At 33.0% G+C, this 14885-nt stretch overlaps 1 protein-coding gene across 16 annotated transcripts in view; it reads right to left on the bottom strand.

Moving 5' to 3' along the window:
• NFIB (nuclear factor I B) overlaps positions 1-14885 on the bottom strand; it is a 293450-nt gene that overhangs the window by 24859 nt on the left and 253706 nt on the right. For 12 of the 16 annotated variants that reach the window (XM_056805360.1, XM_007499573.3, XM_007499576.2 and 9 more), the window contains one exon: positions 12915-12997. The exons of the other annotated variants lie outside the window; for them this stretch is intronic. In XM_056805360.1, coding sequence (XP_056661338.1) covers positions 12915-12997 — 83 coding nt within the window. The remainder of the gene's footprint in view (positions 1-12914; positions 12998-14885) is intronic. 16 annotated transcript variants of the gene reach the window in all.

Below are 14885 nucleotides of genomic sequence, written 5' to 3'. Positions count from 1 at the left end.
CATTAACTTTAAGCATGCATTTTGCAAACCATAGAAAACATGCAGTTTATAGGAAGAAGTCCCCATCTTACACCCATTCTCCCTATCTCCAAGTAAAAAGTGCACAAGTATTTGACAAGTTTAGAAGTTTATTAATTTAGTGTTACTGAAAGTGACATGACTTAGAAAGAGGTGATAAGAATTTCTAATCTTATTATAAACTCCAAGGAACAGAATTTAAATTGCTGTGTTACATTTAAATAAGAGGGAGGAATGCACTCAATGCAAGCTGAAACAAATTCTTCCCAGGTCTCCCAATCATCAGTTCTGCCCTTCAGAGACTATTCATGTAACCCTATACAGCTCTGTTTGTTTAACAGCTGCCCTACAGTGCTAGCAGATTTATTGAAAAGATATACTGCTTATTTTTATGCCTAAGAAAGTAAACTTATCTGGCTTTGTAGGGGAAAAAATGCTTCAAAATTATGGTTTTTAACCTTTAGGTATCCATGCTGTAAATAAAGTACATTTTGCTTGATATAGCATTTTTCATTATAGAACATGACATTCACAGTGATTAACTGCAGAAAATGTTTATTGTTTTTCCATGAAAAGCTTAAGTATGCCTAAGGATACTGATTATGGCCAGTCATTTTCAACTTCTACTATATTTTTTAGTGTTTCCTAGATAAGTCGGTGGTAAAATACAATTCTGAATATTGAAATCTTTGACTGTGATTCCTGACGTGAAATTCTGAGTAATGTAATTTTTTTTAAAAATTGCAAAATTTCCTCCCAATCTATTTTGATGATTATTTTAAAAGGTCAAAACACCACTGTAAAAAACTCTATCATTATAGAACAAATGTCTCAATATTTTAGGCCCCCCCAAAAAAAACCCTACCTCAATCATTCATTTAACCAGTCCATGTGAGGATACAGCCCCCATGAACAGGCCATAAAACCATTTTAAAACTATTAGCCTCAAAAGGAAATATTTATTTTTAAAATGATATTTTAATATACATCTCAATGTCCAGTACCATAAGTAGACAGGGAAATATGTGATAATTTCATTAAATGCCAAGTATGAAATTCTGTCATTTTGAAAAAGTTAAAAAAAAATTTGCACTCTTGACTGGCGTATATAAGTATAACTCTACATTTTCAGGGTTTTCTTTATTAAGTGTCATTGAGAAGGCCAAATGGGGCTATAAATAGTGAGCTTCAGTTTGAAATCCTAAGTTTAAAGTCTTAGTAATGGGAATATTTTCACCTAAACAGAGTTGGTGGGATTGGGAAGCTGTTTGGTTGTTGTTATTGTTTGGACAAAGTAATAATAAATATTGGGTAAGTATTATGACCTGAAGAAGATTTTTTAAAATCACTTATCTCTAAATAATTTGCCAAGAAGCTGCTTATTAAAATATGGGGATCTAAATCTATATTTGTTTTTTATTGGTTTATAAAAAATGTAAGATCTTTTAATAAGTTCTGGGTTTTATATTTATCTTTCTATCTATCTGAACGTTCTCACAAAATTTCATGAAAAATTCTCCCAAGAAATTTTATAAATTCTGATTTTATGTTAAATATCATATTGGAATGACCTAAACAACAGTGAATTCTTTCTCCTTGAGAGAAGCTTGTTGTGGAGATAATAAGGAGGGTAACTTCTGTGTGGAAGTGATTACTCCATCTCCGCAGGTGTAATAAAGGAGAGGTAAGTGAGGCCTAGTCTGGATGTCTGGAGGGAGGATTTCAAAGGATCTAAAGAAAAGACAGACAGGATTCCATTGCTAAAAAATTCACAAGGAAAGTCAGACCAGGAAGAATGACAAGATTTAAGAATTAAATTCTGAAAGATACAAAGAGAAACAATTCTAATAAGGAGAACTAGGGAGAGAGAGCTGAAGAGACCAATGAAATGCAGAGCCCAACTTAAGACTCTAAAGCTCAGAATGAACTGAGGCTGGCAAGGAATGATAAGGACTTCAAAGGGAGTTTATTTGGCTCTACTGAATTAGAAGAGGATTAAAGAAAGGATAGCACTATTCATAGACCCAGGTGAATCACAAAGAGAAGGCCAAATCACAACTTTTTTCTCAGACATAATAACTAGAATGGAGCAAAATGCTAGCAGGCCACAAACTACATCTATCCTAGGGAACTAAACAACAACAACAAACAAATTTGGTGGATTTGATTGCTGAATCACCCCTGGTTATCTTTCAGAGAGGTTCTATACACTCACAAAAGGGGAAATGCTTTGATATTAATAAACGGGAAGAGAGAGTAGAATTTAAAAACTACCAAGCAAAGCGTTCAATTCAATTTCTGGAAAATATCTAGAAAAGATCATTAAATAATGGCTAGTGAAGATTTAGAAGGGGAAGCAATGATCACAGAGAATCAGCATAAATTCATCAAAAATAGATCAGGATTGACTAGCCTCTTCCTTTACAGATGTAGTTACTAGATTGGTAGATCAGAGGGATGTTAAAAATATCATTTACCTAGAATTTTCAGAAAGCATTTGACAAAGTTTCTCTGTTCTTCTAGAGAAGATGGATAGATGTGCGCTAGACAATCAGGGATTCCACCATGAAAGGAGACCTTTAATGGAGTATATCGGGGATCTTTGCTCTGCCCAGTATTGTTTAAAATGATAAAGACAAAGATGGAATATTAACCACGTAGCCCCTTAGGTAGGGATCACTTTATTTTTGTCTTTATATTCCAAGCACTTAGCACAGAGTTCTGTACTCAGTAGGTAATCCATAAATGTTTACTGAATTTTATTGAGTACCACAAAGGTAGGAGGCATGGTCACCATCCTGGATAACAGATTAAGGATCCAGAAAGATCTTGGTAGAATGGGACATTGAGTCAAATTTGATAAAATGAAATTTAATAGGAATACATATCTGGATTTGAAGGGGAAAAAACACCTAGGTTTGGATCTTGGCTTTGCTACTTGGCTCTTGTGTGTCCCTGGGTAAAATCACATCATTTCTCTGGTCCTCCATTTCCTCATCTAAAAAAAATGAGGATATTGAATTAGATGGGTCCTAAAGACCCTTATAACTCTAATCTTATGATGCTTTGCACTTATCTTTGTGCCTCAAAATAAACTTCACAAGTACAAAAAAAGGATAGAGTGGCTAGCTAGTAGTTTGTCTGAAAAAATAATTGGAATCTTTGCTGTTTCTCAGTTGTGTCCAACTCTTTGTTGGTTGGACAACCACGGCATACCAGGTCCTTCTTGCCCCCACTACTTGCCTGTCCAAATTTATGTTTATCATTTCTATGACATGATTGATCTATTTATTTCAATCTTTACTTTCCTCTTCCCCTTCTGCCTTCACTCTTTCCCAACAGCAGGATCTTTTCCAATGAGTCCTGTCTTCTCATTATGTGGTCAAAATATTTAAGTTTTGGCTTCAATATTTGACCTTCCAGTGAAGAGCAAATTATTTGCTTCACATATTATGTAATTTGATCTTCTTGCTGTCCAAGAGACTCTCAAAAATAACCTCAAAAGAAGAAAATAGTGTGATTTGGCAGCAAAAAAAGAGAATATTAAAGTCACGAGAGATTAGATTAAGAGAATCAGAGTTTTCAAATTATGCAGAGGATAATCCTGTACTTTGATCTGGTCAACAGAAATCTGGAACATTGTATTCAGTTCTGGGGACAAGATTTTAGAAAGGAAATGGATAAATTGGCATTTTTTTCCAAAGGTGTTGACTATGATGTTGAAAAGAGAAGAGACTCACAAACTCAAACCACATCAGGATTAGAAGGAACTGAAGATATTGACCCAATAGTAAACTGAAAAGGGGGGTAGTGGAGATGGCGGAGGTGGGAATTATAGCTATCTTCAAGGAAATGAAGGATAGTATTGGGAAAATACTCTAGGCATCCCCAGAGGTCACAATTTGAACTAATAATGAATGTAAGTTAGGGGAAAAACTCTTTTTAGAAAATGTATGTTTCTAAAAGTAGAATGGGATGCCCTGGGAAAATAGTGGGCTCTTCCTCATGAAAAGTCTTTAAGCAAAGGTTTAGATGACCACTTGGGCAAACTCTTGAGTATCTACTTTCAAAGTATGGGGACTATTGGTGGTTTCAGTATATGGAGTCAAAGCTATTTTCATAATAATGCTGACATTTTAATTTCTAATATTATAAGTATATATATATAGATAGCAACCTATACAAAGCTCTTGGAGGAGGGTCTTCAATAATTTTAGGAGTATAAAGGGAGACAAATAAGCTTGGAAACCAGTCACTGTTGGATGCTTATTCAGATATGAGTAGGATTTGATGGCCTCTGAGGTCCTGTCCAACTCAGGCTCTATGATTGCTCTTTTTTTTTTTTTTAGTTTACATTTTAATGTCTAGTCAAGCTTGGTTACTTGAATGGAAAGCCTCATTGATAGGTTCATATTTAACATTAATAAAACATTCTGAAAGATCCCAAAGGAACATAAAGCAGGGTAAATGACTGATATGACAGGAAATACAATTCCAAAAAAATTTTTCCATATTGGTGGTTAGTTCTCCTATCAAGTATCCAAGATGTTATTGGCCAAAATAATCATATGACAATCCAATGGATGCTTAAGCAGCTAGGGGTTTTGTATTATAATATTTATATTCCTTTGGAGAATAGTGTATATGAAATATGTGGTATTAACAAAATAATAATGAGCTTAGTAAATTTATTTTCTTTTTTGCTTAAAGAGTTATCTCCAGTGGGTCATGTATAGTGATGGGGAGGTCCTCAGTTTTATGCATTTTTTTAAGTTAGGCTATCAAAAAGCTGAATTGAGTTTAAATGGGTATTTTTCCTGTAATATTTTGAAACATAAATTTTAAGGAAAATGATACTTTTAAAAAATGTCTTTCCTCCTCTCATAAAAGCTAGAAATTATGATTTTATAATTATGAAAAAATCAAAAGTAACAATTTCCAGGATGGTTTGAGAATTCAGCCTGTGAAATTTAGTAAGTTCCTTCTTTTGTGACAGAATTTCAGAAGTTCTTCTAAGCCATGGAAATTGCTTATACAAACATATATGTATACATAAAAAGATGAATATACAACATTTCACTTAATTCATTTTGGGGATCCTTTAACATTTAGCTAGACTTAATAGAAAAGTTAATGCAATTATTAAAATATAATTTTGTCCAGAAACCCAGAAAATAGGACAAAATTCATGTCTAAAAATGTGACATGATAAAGATCCCCAAAATTAAAGAAAAAAAATTGAAATGCTTAAATATAAATTGAAACAACTAAGCATTAGAGAATTGAGTCTCTCCTGAAGATGTTCTCACATAGTTTATATAAAACTGGATCAAAAGATAATAATGGGTTCTATCTGACCAGCAGAAAAATTCTGGGAGAAATGAAGGGGGAGACAATTGTTTTAGCAACATCAATTAAGATGTCAAGAACTTCAATTATTATACAATGGAGGTGTGTGAGTGTGGATGTGAGTGTGCCTGTGATCTTAGAAGTTCATGAATAGGTAAAGGGCATCAATTATCAGCAGCAATAAGTCTCTAGGTATTAACCAGTTAGGTCAACTCAGAGCATCCTTTTATTTACCAGTGCTCTTTTAGCACATCAAAAAGGTTAAATCAAAAAAGTAAATACAAGCACACTATATTCTTTTACCTTGAAAAAGCATAATATAGTGAACAGAACTCTAAATTTAGAGTTCACAGACTTAGGCTTGAGTCCTAACTTTAAACATGTTGCCATAAGAAAGTCACTTTATGAATTTGAACCTTCATTTCCCAATTGGTAAATGGGGATGACAATATTGACATTATCTCCTTCACAAGATTGTAGTGAAGAAAGTGATTTGTAAACACTAAAGGTCTACATAAATGTGACTGATTATTATTTTTTTTTTGCAAACTGGCAGAGTCAACCACATTAATAGCCTCTAGTGAGAAAATTTATCCTTTAAAAATTTGCTATTAGTCAATAAGGTAGAACTGTCAAACCAAATTTATAAATGATCAAATTTATAAATGATTTGTTCAACAAATATTATACTTCTTTGACATAGGCTGAAAAGCCTGAAGTGGTCCATTATCTCAATATGAGCCAATAGTGAGACAGTCAAAAAGCTAATATGATCCAAAGCAACATTGAGACTCACAGTGTCCAGGAAGAGGAGGGCGATAATCCCTTTGTTTAGCCCTACTTGGAGCAAATCTCAAGTACTCTATTTATGGCCCCCGCCCACTTTAAAAAAGCTTTTGGTAAACTTACATGTTTCTAAGGGGGCCTTGAGAGAATCTTATATGATAATTTGTTGAAGGAAGTTGGGATGTTTAGCCTGAAGAGCAGACTTAGGGTGGCTGGGGTGGGGAAAGACATGACATCTATCTTTAATTATCTGAAGGGTTGTCATAAGGAAAAAAAAATAGTTAAAATTTGTTCTGTTTAACTCCAGAGAGCAGAACTAGGAGAAATGGGTAGGAATTATAGAGGCAAATTTAGGTTCTATGTAAGGAAAACTTCCTCACAATTAGAGCTATGCCAAAATAGAGTGGGTTGCCTGAGATAGTTGGTTCTTACTTTCTAGAAGTTTACAAATTGGAGCTGGAAGATTCTTATTATAGAGTGCACTGGATGATGTGAATTCCCTTCCAGTATTAAGGTTTTGTGATTCTTTGAGAAAAAAATATCTAAATTCCTTCAGGCTCTCCAAATTTATTCAAATAATGTTATTTTTTGACCTTTCCAAAAAAAACAAACCCAATCCAAGAGTTTTAACTAAGTCCTTTAATATTGGATGTCATGTCATGTCATGGAACATTTTTAATGGTTCCTGAAAGGACAAAACAGGATTCTTTGAAGAGGATTGTAAAGAAGGTACAGTTTTCTCAAAAGGTTAAAAGAAAGGGGTACTCTATATATGTCACTGAACCATTCACTGACTTGGGATGGAAGGGACCTTAAAGATTATCTAATCAAGCCCTTTCGTTTTAGATGTGGAAACTGAGGCATAGGAAAGGGGGGTAGATTGTCCCTGGTTGAATAGCACATGAGTGGCAAAGCCAGAATTAGAACTTGGATTCCTAGTTTAATCCAATGTTGGTAGCACCAGATTACAACATATGAAAGACTTCCACAACACATTCAGTCATTTCAAAATTCTACTTCCATAACACACTCAATCTATGTTGAAACCATGGCAAAAGGATCATGTTAAACGAGCCTGTATAATCACATAGCCTCAACAAATGTTACTGTCAGATCATCAAGGAAGGAGTGGGCATAAAAATGGAAAAAATTTAAAGAATATTTTAAAAATTGACATCCTATTCAAGGGAGTCTATTTTGGTTTTCAAGAGACCTCTTGTTAAGGAATCTGAGACCTGGGTTCAAAGATCAAGAAAGGCTTGGTGGCAGAGTTGAAACTAGAACACAGACCTCCTGTCAGTGAAGTGTTTTTGATTCTCTACTCAGCAGATTCATATTTACTCTTCACTTTACTTCCCCCAAAATTTTTCCCCTAAAAATTATAATATGTATGTGTGTATGTGTACATGTATGTATGTATATCCACATACACATATTTACAAATGTCCCTATCCTCCTATGGTTTTTGACTTGGATCATTTGAAAATAAAATTTCCTGATGTGCAGGTATTTTTTTCTATGATATTCGTGAATTTGATATTAGGAAGCTAAAATAATCATATTTTTAAATACAAGACAGGAAATACAGCTTTAGTTTGATTTAAAATCAGGGAAAGGAGCTGCTTTCATCTTTGTCTTTCTGCCCCTAGCATCTCACCTCTACTAGGTCCTTTATAAGTTCCTGTTGAACTGAACTGAATGGACACTGTTCAACTCTCTGTTCTCTATAATTTTCTTTCAGTCCAAGAAGAGAAATGCAAAATGAATGAAAGATAAAAGGCAGGCAATGATATGATTTTTTTTTCTAATTTAAGAAAAGCCCATATTAAACATTTGCATAGGGCATTATTTTGACTAGAACTTCCTTTAAATGTGTTTCCTTTCCAGCAAGTGTATGTGAAAAGTGACCTCTTATCCATTTTCATACCTCCCTAGTGGTCATGTGAGATGGTTTTACGTCAAGTTGTCAATTACGATAACACACACAATAAGAACAGGCTAAGTGTTGATAGCCTATTTCCTGACTTTACTGCAAAGTTCTATTTGTGAGTCTGCTTGGATCCTTTTTTTCCCCCTTCAATCTCATGCCTTGAGTAACACCATTACCTATCCAAATGGTTTTAAAACTCTAGACTCTTACTACTCCTTACTACTCTACAGTGATCATTTGTGTTTACATTTTTTGCAATAAATTGCATAAGGGGATTTCCACTAAGGGCTTACCAATTAAATGATGCATCCTAAAAAAAAAGTTAACTTCCTACTTATCCTGTTTCTGAAAATGGATACATTTTTGTGGAGAGGAAATTGTAATTTCAATAAAAAGAACTCTTTTTTTTTTTGGTTTGTTTCAAGAATGTACCTGGTGGTTTTGCAGTGATTTCTTTTCATGTTAGCCCAGTGAAAGAGATCATAGCCCCTAATCATCATGCATTACATGTATCATGCCCAAGCCCAAGCATAGAGAAATCCATGCGATTATAATAAGTAATGCAAGGATCTTAAATGAGCAATAGCCCCTCAGCCATTAACTCTAATATTAGATAGCAATACAGTTATGAGATTATTTGAGAAAATTAATATAATACTTCCATACTAAACTTGACTGTGCTTTACTTTCTCACTTCATGGAAGTCAAAAGTGACTTCCCATATACCCTATCCAAAAACTTAAAGCTGCACTGAAAATTAAATAGACGCCCTTCAAAATTCTGGAGAAGAGAGATTTTATTTTTAAATACGAAGTTTATTGATATCAATATCTTTACTTCTAACCTTCAATAATATAAAATAAATGTGTTTCCCCCCTTTACTGGGTAAGACTAATGTTAGGTAGGACTTTCTGGTTAAATTACAATCTGAGACTTAAAAATTGATGTGGATAATCAAGTCTACTAGATGGTTTTATGATGTTACCAATCAGTCTACAATGTCAAAGACAAAAAAGTCTGCATTTAGCAGATTTGTTATGAAGTAGACCAGTTCCAGAATTGGCCACACTTATTTATGTGACTTCTCTCATACTATCTATTAAGTCTACTCTAATAGAATTACACATAAGAGGATTACTGTATTTTTAATATACCATCTTTTTCTGTATTATTCCCATTTACTTAGGGAGATACTATTGGGAGAGTACAATTTCTCCATGCTAAAATGAACAAAATGTACTTATGGACTATTTAGGGAAGAGAGGAAAAGGAGCGCTTTGCCGAAGTGATTGTAAGTCAGAGATAGTAAATCTTCCACTCTTCCAGAAAACTACCAAACCATAAGAAGATATTTCTTAGCAGAGACCAAAAGAGTTCAGTTTGCGAAAGCAGTAACCATTAGTTCTTCAAGCCACCACACCATCTTCCACAAGGAAAGTTAAGAAGAAAACAGTTCCAATTGAAATTCTCATTGAAAGATTTGATTTAAACCAAGACTTAATAGAAAGCACATTAAATTAAGCAATGACCCTAGAGACAGTCTAGTTCCAATACTTAACAACACTCAAACACTTGTTAAAAGATGAAGGAAAACTTTATAGGAGAGTTCTAATCAACTTGCCATGAGCCATCTTTTACAGTTAATTGGAGCAGATCACTTTTAACAGCAAATTGCTAACATATTTACATACACGTGCATCTTTGTAAATCATTCATACTAATTATGTGACTTTTTCTGGAGACTTAAGTCAAATTGCATATTTATAATGATATTGGTGATTTTTTTCTAGCTTATAAACAGCTGGAATTTCAAGGCCATTAGCTAACAAATTCCATTGGCAATGACCATTGTACGAAAGCTTGCACAGATTTGAAATTAATGTATGTACACCTACCAATGTAACAAGCTAACATCTTTAAGAGCATAATTTTCAAAGTATTTAGATATGAAAATGTATTACTCTCACTGGTGATAGATGCTCTCATTGGATTTAGTGTTTCCCATCTAGATTCAAGAATTCCAGACACTCTGGGTTTTGGAAATTGATATAGTTCTGCTTAACTCTAATTGTCTGCAAAGATTATTTATAAGAGTCACAAGTATCCAACCAAGTTAAATTTATTGTTAACCATAATTTATGTCGGCTACATTATAGTTCTTTTTAGGTAAAAATAGAGCACTCAATAATACACATCAATACTTTTTCATAACCTAAAAGGATAAATCTTCATCAAGTCCCCTGCAATGAAGTAAAGAATGTACCTGTGACAATATTTATTTGTAAGGGGTCAGTGTATATTAAAGGCTATGGTGAATGTTTAAAAGACCTCTCTGAGACTAAAACCACTGGCTCTCTAATTTTGAATTTCTCTCATCTAATATAAAATGATTGATTGCCTTTAGTTCATGTACCCCTTGATTTTCCTTTTCATTCATCATGATGTGTTTTAAACCAAATGCATTTAGAACTTGCCGCTAGAAGAGTAGTCTCTTAAAAATCTTTGTAAAATAATGAAAGGACATAGTAAATCAATCTCATTTCTGATGTAGGAAAAAATAACCTTTATCCTATTAAATCATTTAAACTATTTCTTTTTTCCCCTTCTAAATAATAAATATTATAGGTTCATCTCTAAGATCCTTTTAAAGTTAAAAGATTAAAAACAAGGCCCAATTAATTAGAGCCTTTTTAAAACTATACATTTATAGATGATATACAAGACCTCATTTTCTGAATGCTTATTAAGAATTTTCCTGAATTCAGTTTCTGAAATGCTAGCAACAATACTAATTTTTCCTATTGCACAGGCAAAATATGGTCTATGTTATTTTAAATTTAACTGAATCCATTATAGAGATGAAACTCCTATAGATTCTCCCTTTAAGGATCTGTTTACACAATACATACCAGGGAAACCAATCACATTGAACTAAGCTAGATATTACCCATGTTATAAATCCTTAATTTCAGGATGTTTATTCACTATAAGTGGTCTGGGGTGAAAACATGTTTTAGAGGTTAATGATTAATAATAGATAAATATTTCAAAGTAAAAGCTTGGTCTATCTGAATTTTGGTGAAATTCTAATAATAATGACTAAATTCTGATAATTTATCCTGAAGAGATGAGAAGATTGATTAAGTGCTGATTCTCTGATCACAACCATATGAAACTCCGATGTGAGTCATAGGGAATGAACACAGCCAACAAGGAAACTGAGGAAATTAGGTTGGCATGTGGGTAACATAATTCTAAATACATGGAACTGATATGACAAAGTTCTAAATGTGCTCGGGAGCAAAAGTTGAAACTGTGGAGGCACTTTATTATGAATTCAAAAATTAACTGGAAATAAAGAATGCAAATCCCATGACAAAAGTATTTCTGAAAATATGTGAAGTGATTTTGAAAAGAACAAGTTTTTAAATCTATAAACCCTGCATATGTTTAAAAATACAATGAACACATACATTTGTCAAATAGAACCATATTATAGTAATTATAACACATTTCATATTACAGCAATTTTAGAGGTGAAAAAAAGCAACATACCAGAGAATTATGCTGAAAAGCCAATGGCTGGCAAAACCACTAATTATTATTTGGTATTTTCATAACTGTGTACAGATGTTTTCATTTAGTTCTCACTGGTTTTTTTTTTTCCTTCCAAACTGGCAAAACGTCAAATATCTTGAATAAACTCTCATCTTTATTATTTTCTCTGAACTCTGCATGTGGTGACCTTTAATATATACAGTCTGCCACCTTGGCCTTCAACTGTACGAGACTAGAGAATTCCATATGTAACACAGTTTAAGTAGGTCAGAAGAAGTACAGACAATGAAGGTCTAGTTGAAAATCTAGTTGGCATGAGCACTAAATCACTCATATGTGTGTGTGTATTTACCCACACATCCACACACACAAATATATTTGTATGTCAGTTAGAAACTCTTCTCTTTCAGAGATATTTCACTTTTCCCCTAATAAAATTTCATATGCTATCAATGTCAAACTGCTTGCTCTGCTATCAAAATTTGGGAGTAACAAACACAAACATCATATAGTTTTAACTTGTTTGGATTTATTTCTGTTATCTTGTAACTAAGCAAAGTGTGTTTTTATATGGCCCATGCTTTTGACTGTGGCTAATTTGTTTATAAGCCACCATTAATCCTGGCTGTATATTTTCACAGTTTGGGTAAACACTTCATTTGCATTAAATTTACAGCATTAATGAGATGCGAAATTTAAAATGCTACTTGAAATATAAATGATGTAAAAAAGCAGAAGGGGGGACCGTGTTTTTATCACGTCTCAAATCAGAAAATCAATTTAAACTTATTAAAGTAGGAATGATGATGTGTTGTACTGAGAATTTGGTTTCACAACTCATCTTTTGGAAATAAAATATAAAAATGAAGATCTTAACATCTGGAAAATAACTCAGAACTAGGATTTTGTACTGCTTACGCTAATTATTTTCAAATAAATTTTTAACAGGTTTGTCCTTTGAATGCATTAAGCCAATACAAATCTGACCAAAAATTCACTTTACCTGAATCACTAAGAATTATCAATCCTATAACATAAACTCCAAACATGAAAACAGATTATGTGCCAGTTTAAGTAATTTTGTCTATAAGTATGAAACAAAAAAAGAGAGAAATCATTTTGGAATATGAAATATTTTTTGTCTTAGTCTTCCCATGAAAAATACTAAATGCAGCAGAATCCCCTTCTAATCCCAGATTTGAGTGGCAGCATGTAAAAAGGTATTGTTGCAAAAGCTTGGCTATATCATTACACCTATGTGAAACTTGCCCACCTGTTGCTGGTGTAGGAAGGATGGGTCTCTTGGGCTTAGTCCCACATATCGATTGGCTTGAGATGTGCCTGAGGCTGTGTAGGCTGATTAAGGAAGAACAAAAACAAAGATAAAAATCGTGAACTATCAGAAAGAACACCCTGTCCATGTATAAGAAACCCAGACAAGTGGGATTTGTAATTAAAAAAAAAAAAGTGCCTCTACTCTCTTACTTAGCTTGAGTGTGTTTTAACAACCGGTAGAAGAGAAATGATAATTGATTTAGAATCAACTGTCAAAAAAAAAAAATCTAGGCTAGGAAGCCAAATTCTACCGTTTGTTGTGACCGTGCCACACTCACTTGTTCCATCTTCAGTTGGGCATACTCTTCAGTAGATGGCTCATTCCCTTAGCTAAAAAGTTTTTTACCTGAAATTACTCATCTAATGATGGGATCACCAGTAATGTTCAATGATAACTAATGCATGTGAAAACAGACTATGAATCTGTCAGGAAAAAGTGAAAGCTTTTAGAAATGGGATTTAAGCATGATGTGCTTGAAGATGTGGCATGAGAAGTTTTTCTTTAAAGGAAAAGGGAATCTGGTTGTTGTAATTACATAAATGAAGAAGGGAATTAACTTTGATTGTGCCAGATTTCATGAAATAGTACAGTATAGTGTATCACAAAAAATTATCTTAATTTTTAGGTAAGATTTGCTTTTTAAGTAATTTTTAAAAACTCAATTACTTTCTGCATCCTCTTCAGAATAAAAGTCAATTTCTTACAGGTTTCTGAGGAAGGGATGTTATGGTACTTTTTTTTAGATATGGCCCAGAGTCATTTAATATACAAGAGCACTATTAACAAAAATTTCCATACTTAGAGTAATATCTTACCTGAGTTAGTTTTATCTCATATATTTCTCTGTAAGCACTTTTAGTATAGAATGAAAATATGACAGGTAATTTTCCCTTTTTCTTAAAGATTTCTTTTCAGGCTCTCAGGATGAAAGTATGAATGTATCTTACTATTCCTAGTACTGAGCAATTTCATTTTTCTATGTCAGAATTAATGTGAAAAGGAAATATTTTATTATTTTTGTTATATAACATATTTAAAAGGTTTTAATAAAAAATTTAATTTGCAAATAACATAGTAATTAAAAATTTTAGATTGAAAATCATTAGCTTTATGATTTTCAACCACAGATTTAAGTAAGGATAAGTTATATATAAAGTTAATTTGTCAGAATCAATAGAATCAGAAAAGTACCATAGTTTAGTGGAGTGAGCACTAGTCTTGGAGTCAGAATGATCTGATTTCAAGTGTTGCCTCTGCCACATATTGTCTTTGACCTCTTAGTCAAGTCATTTAATGTCTCACTGTATCTGAAGAGGGAATTTCCTCATCTAGGAGTTACCTGCAACTATTAATTCAGAGGTCTGATACCTATCTCTATCAGAATCAAATTAGGCCCCATTAATTCATAATGTTCCCCAGTAAGAGAAGTTAAATTTTATGGGGATTTCACAATACAGAATATGGGTAATGCTTCTTTTAGCTGAATGATTGAATAATTTTGAAGATGCAATATTAATAATTCTTTTATTTTTATTTTATTTTCTTGAACTAATTGTCCACAATTATAAGGTTCTAGTTTGCACCTTTGAAAACTCCAGGAAAGGTGACCAAATGGTCTTTACTCATCCAAGCTTCTAGTGAGAAAAAGATGCAGCATGGAATGATGGAAAGCATATATCCTGCTTTGTATTAGTCCTACCCTGAAAATACTAGAAAACTACTTTTGTAGATATTCTTTATTCCTCTCAATACTTAGAACTCTTCACAAGCATCTTATTTCCAGTAATCCTACTGATATTATTATTATTTATCATATTATTATCAATGAAATAATCCATTTCTAGTTAAGCACTGGATTTTGTGAACATAGGATGGCAAAGGTTTTGTTTAAAGAACCTAAGACCACTT

Source organism: Monodelphis domestica, chromosome 7, assembly GCF_027887165.1.
Source record: "Monodelphis domestica isolate mMonDom1 chromosome 7, mMonDom1.pri, whole genome shotgun sequence".
Classification (NCBI taxonomy): Eukaryota; Metazoa; Chordata; class Mammalia; order Didelphimorphia; family Didelphidae; genus Monodelphis; species Monodelphis domestica.
This window is presented reverse-complemented; position numbering and strand designations above follow the sequence as displayed.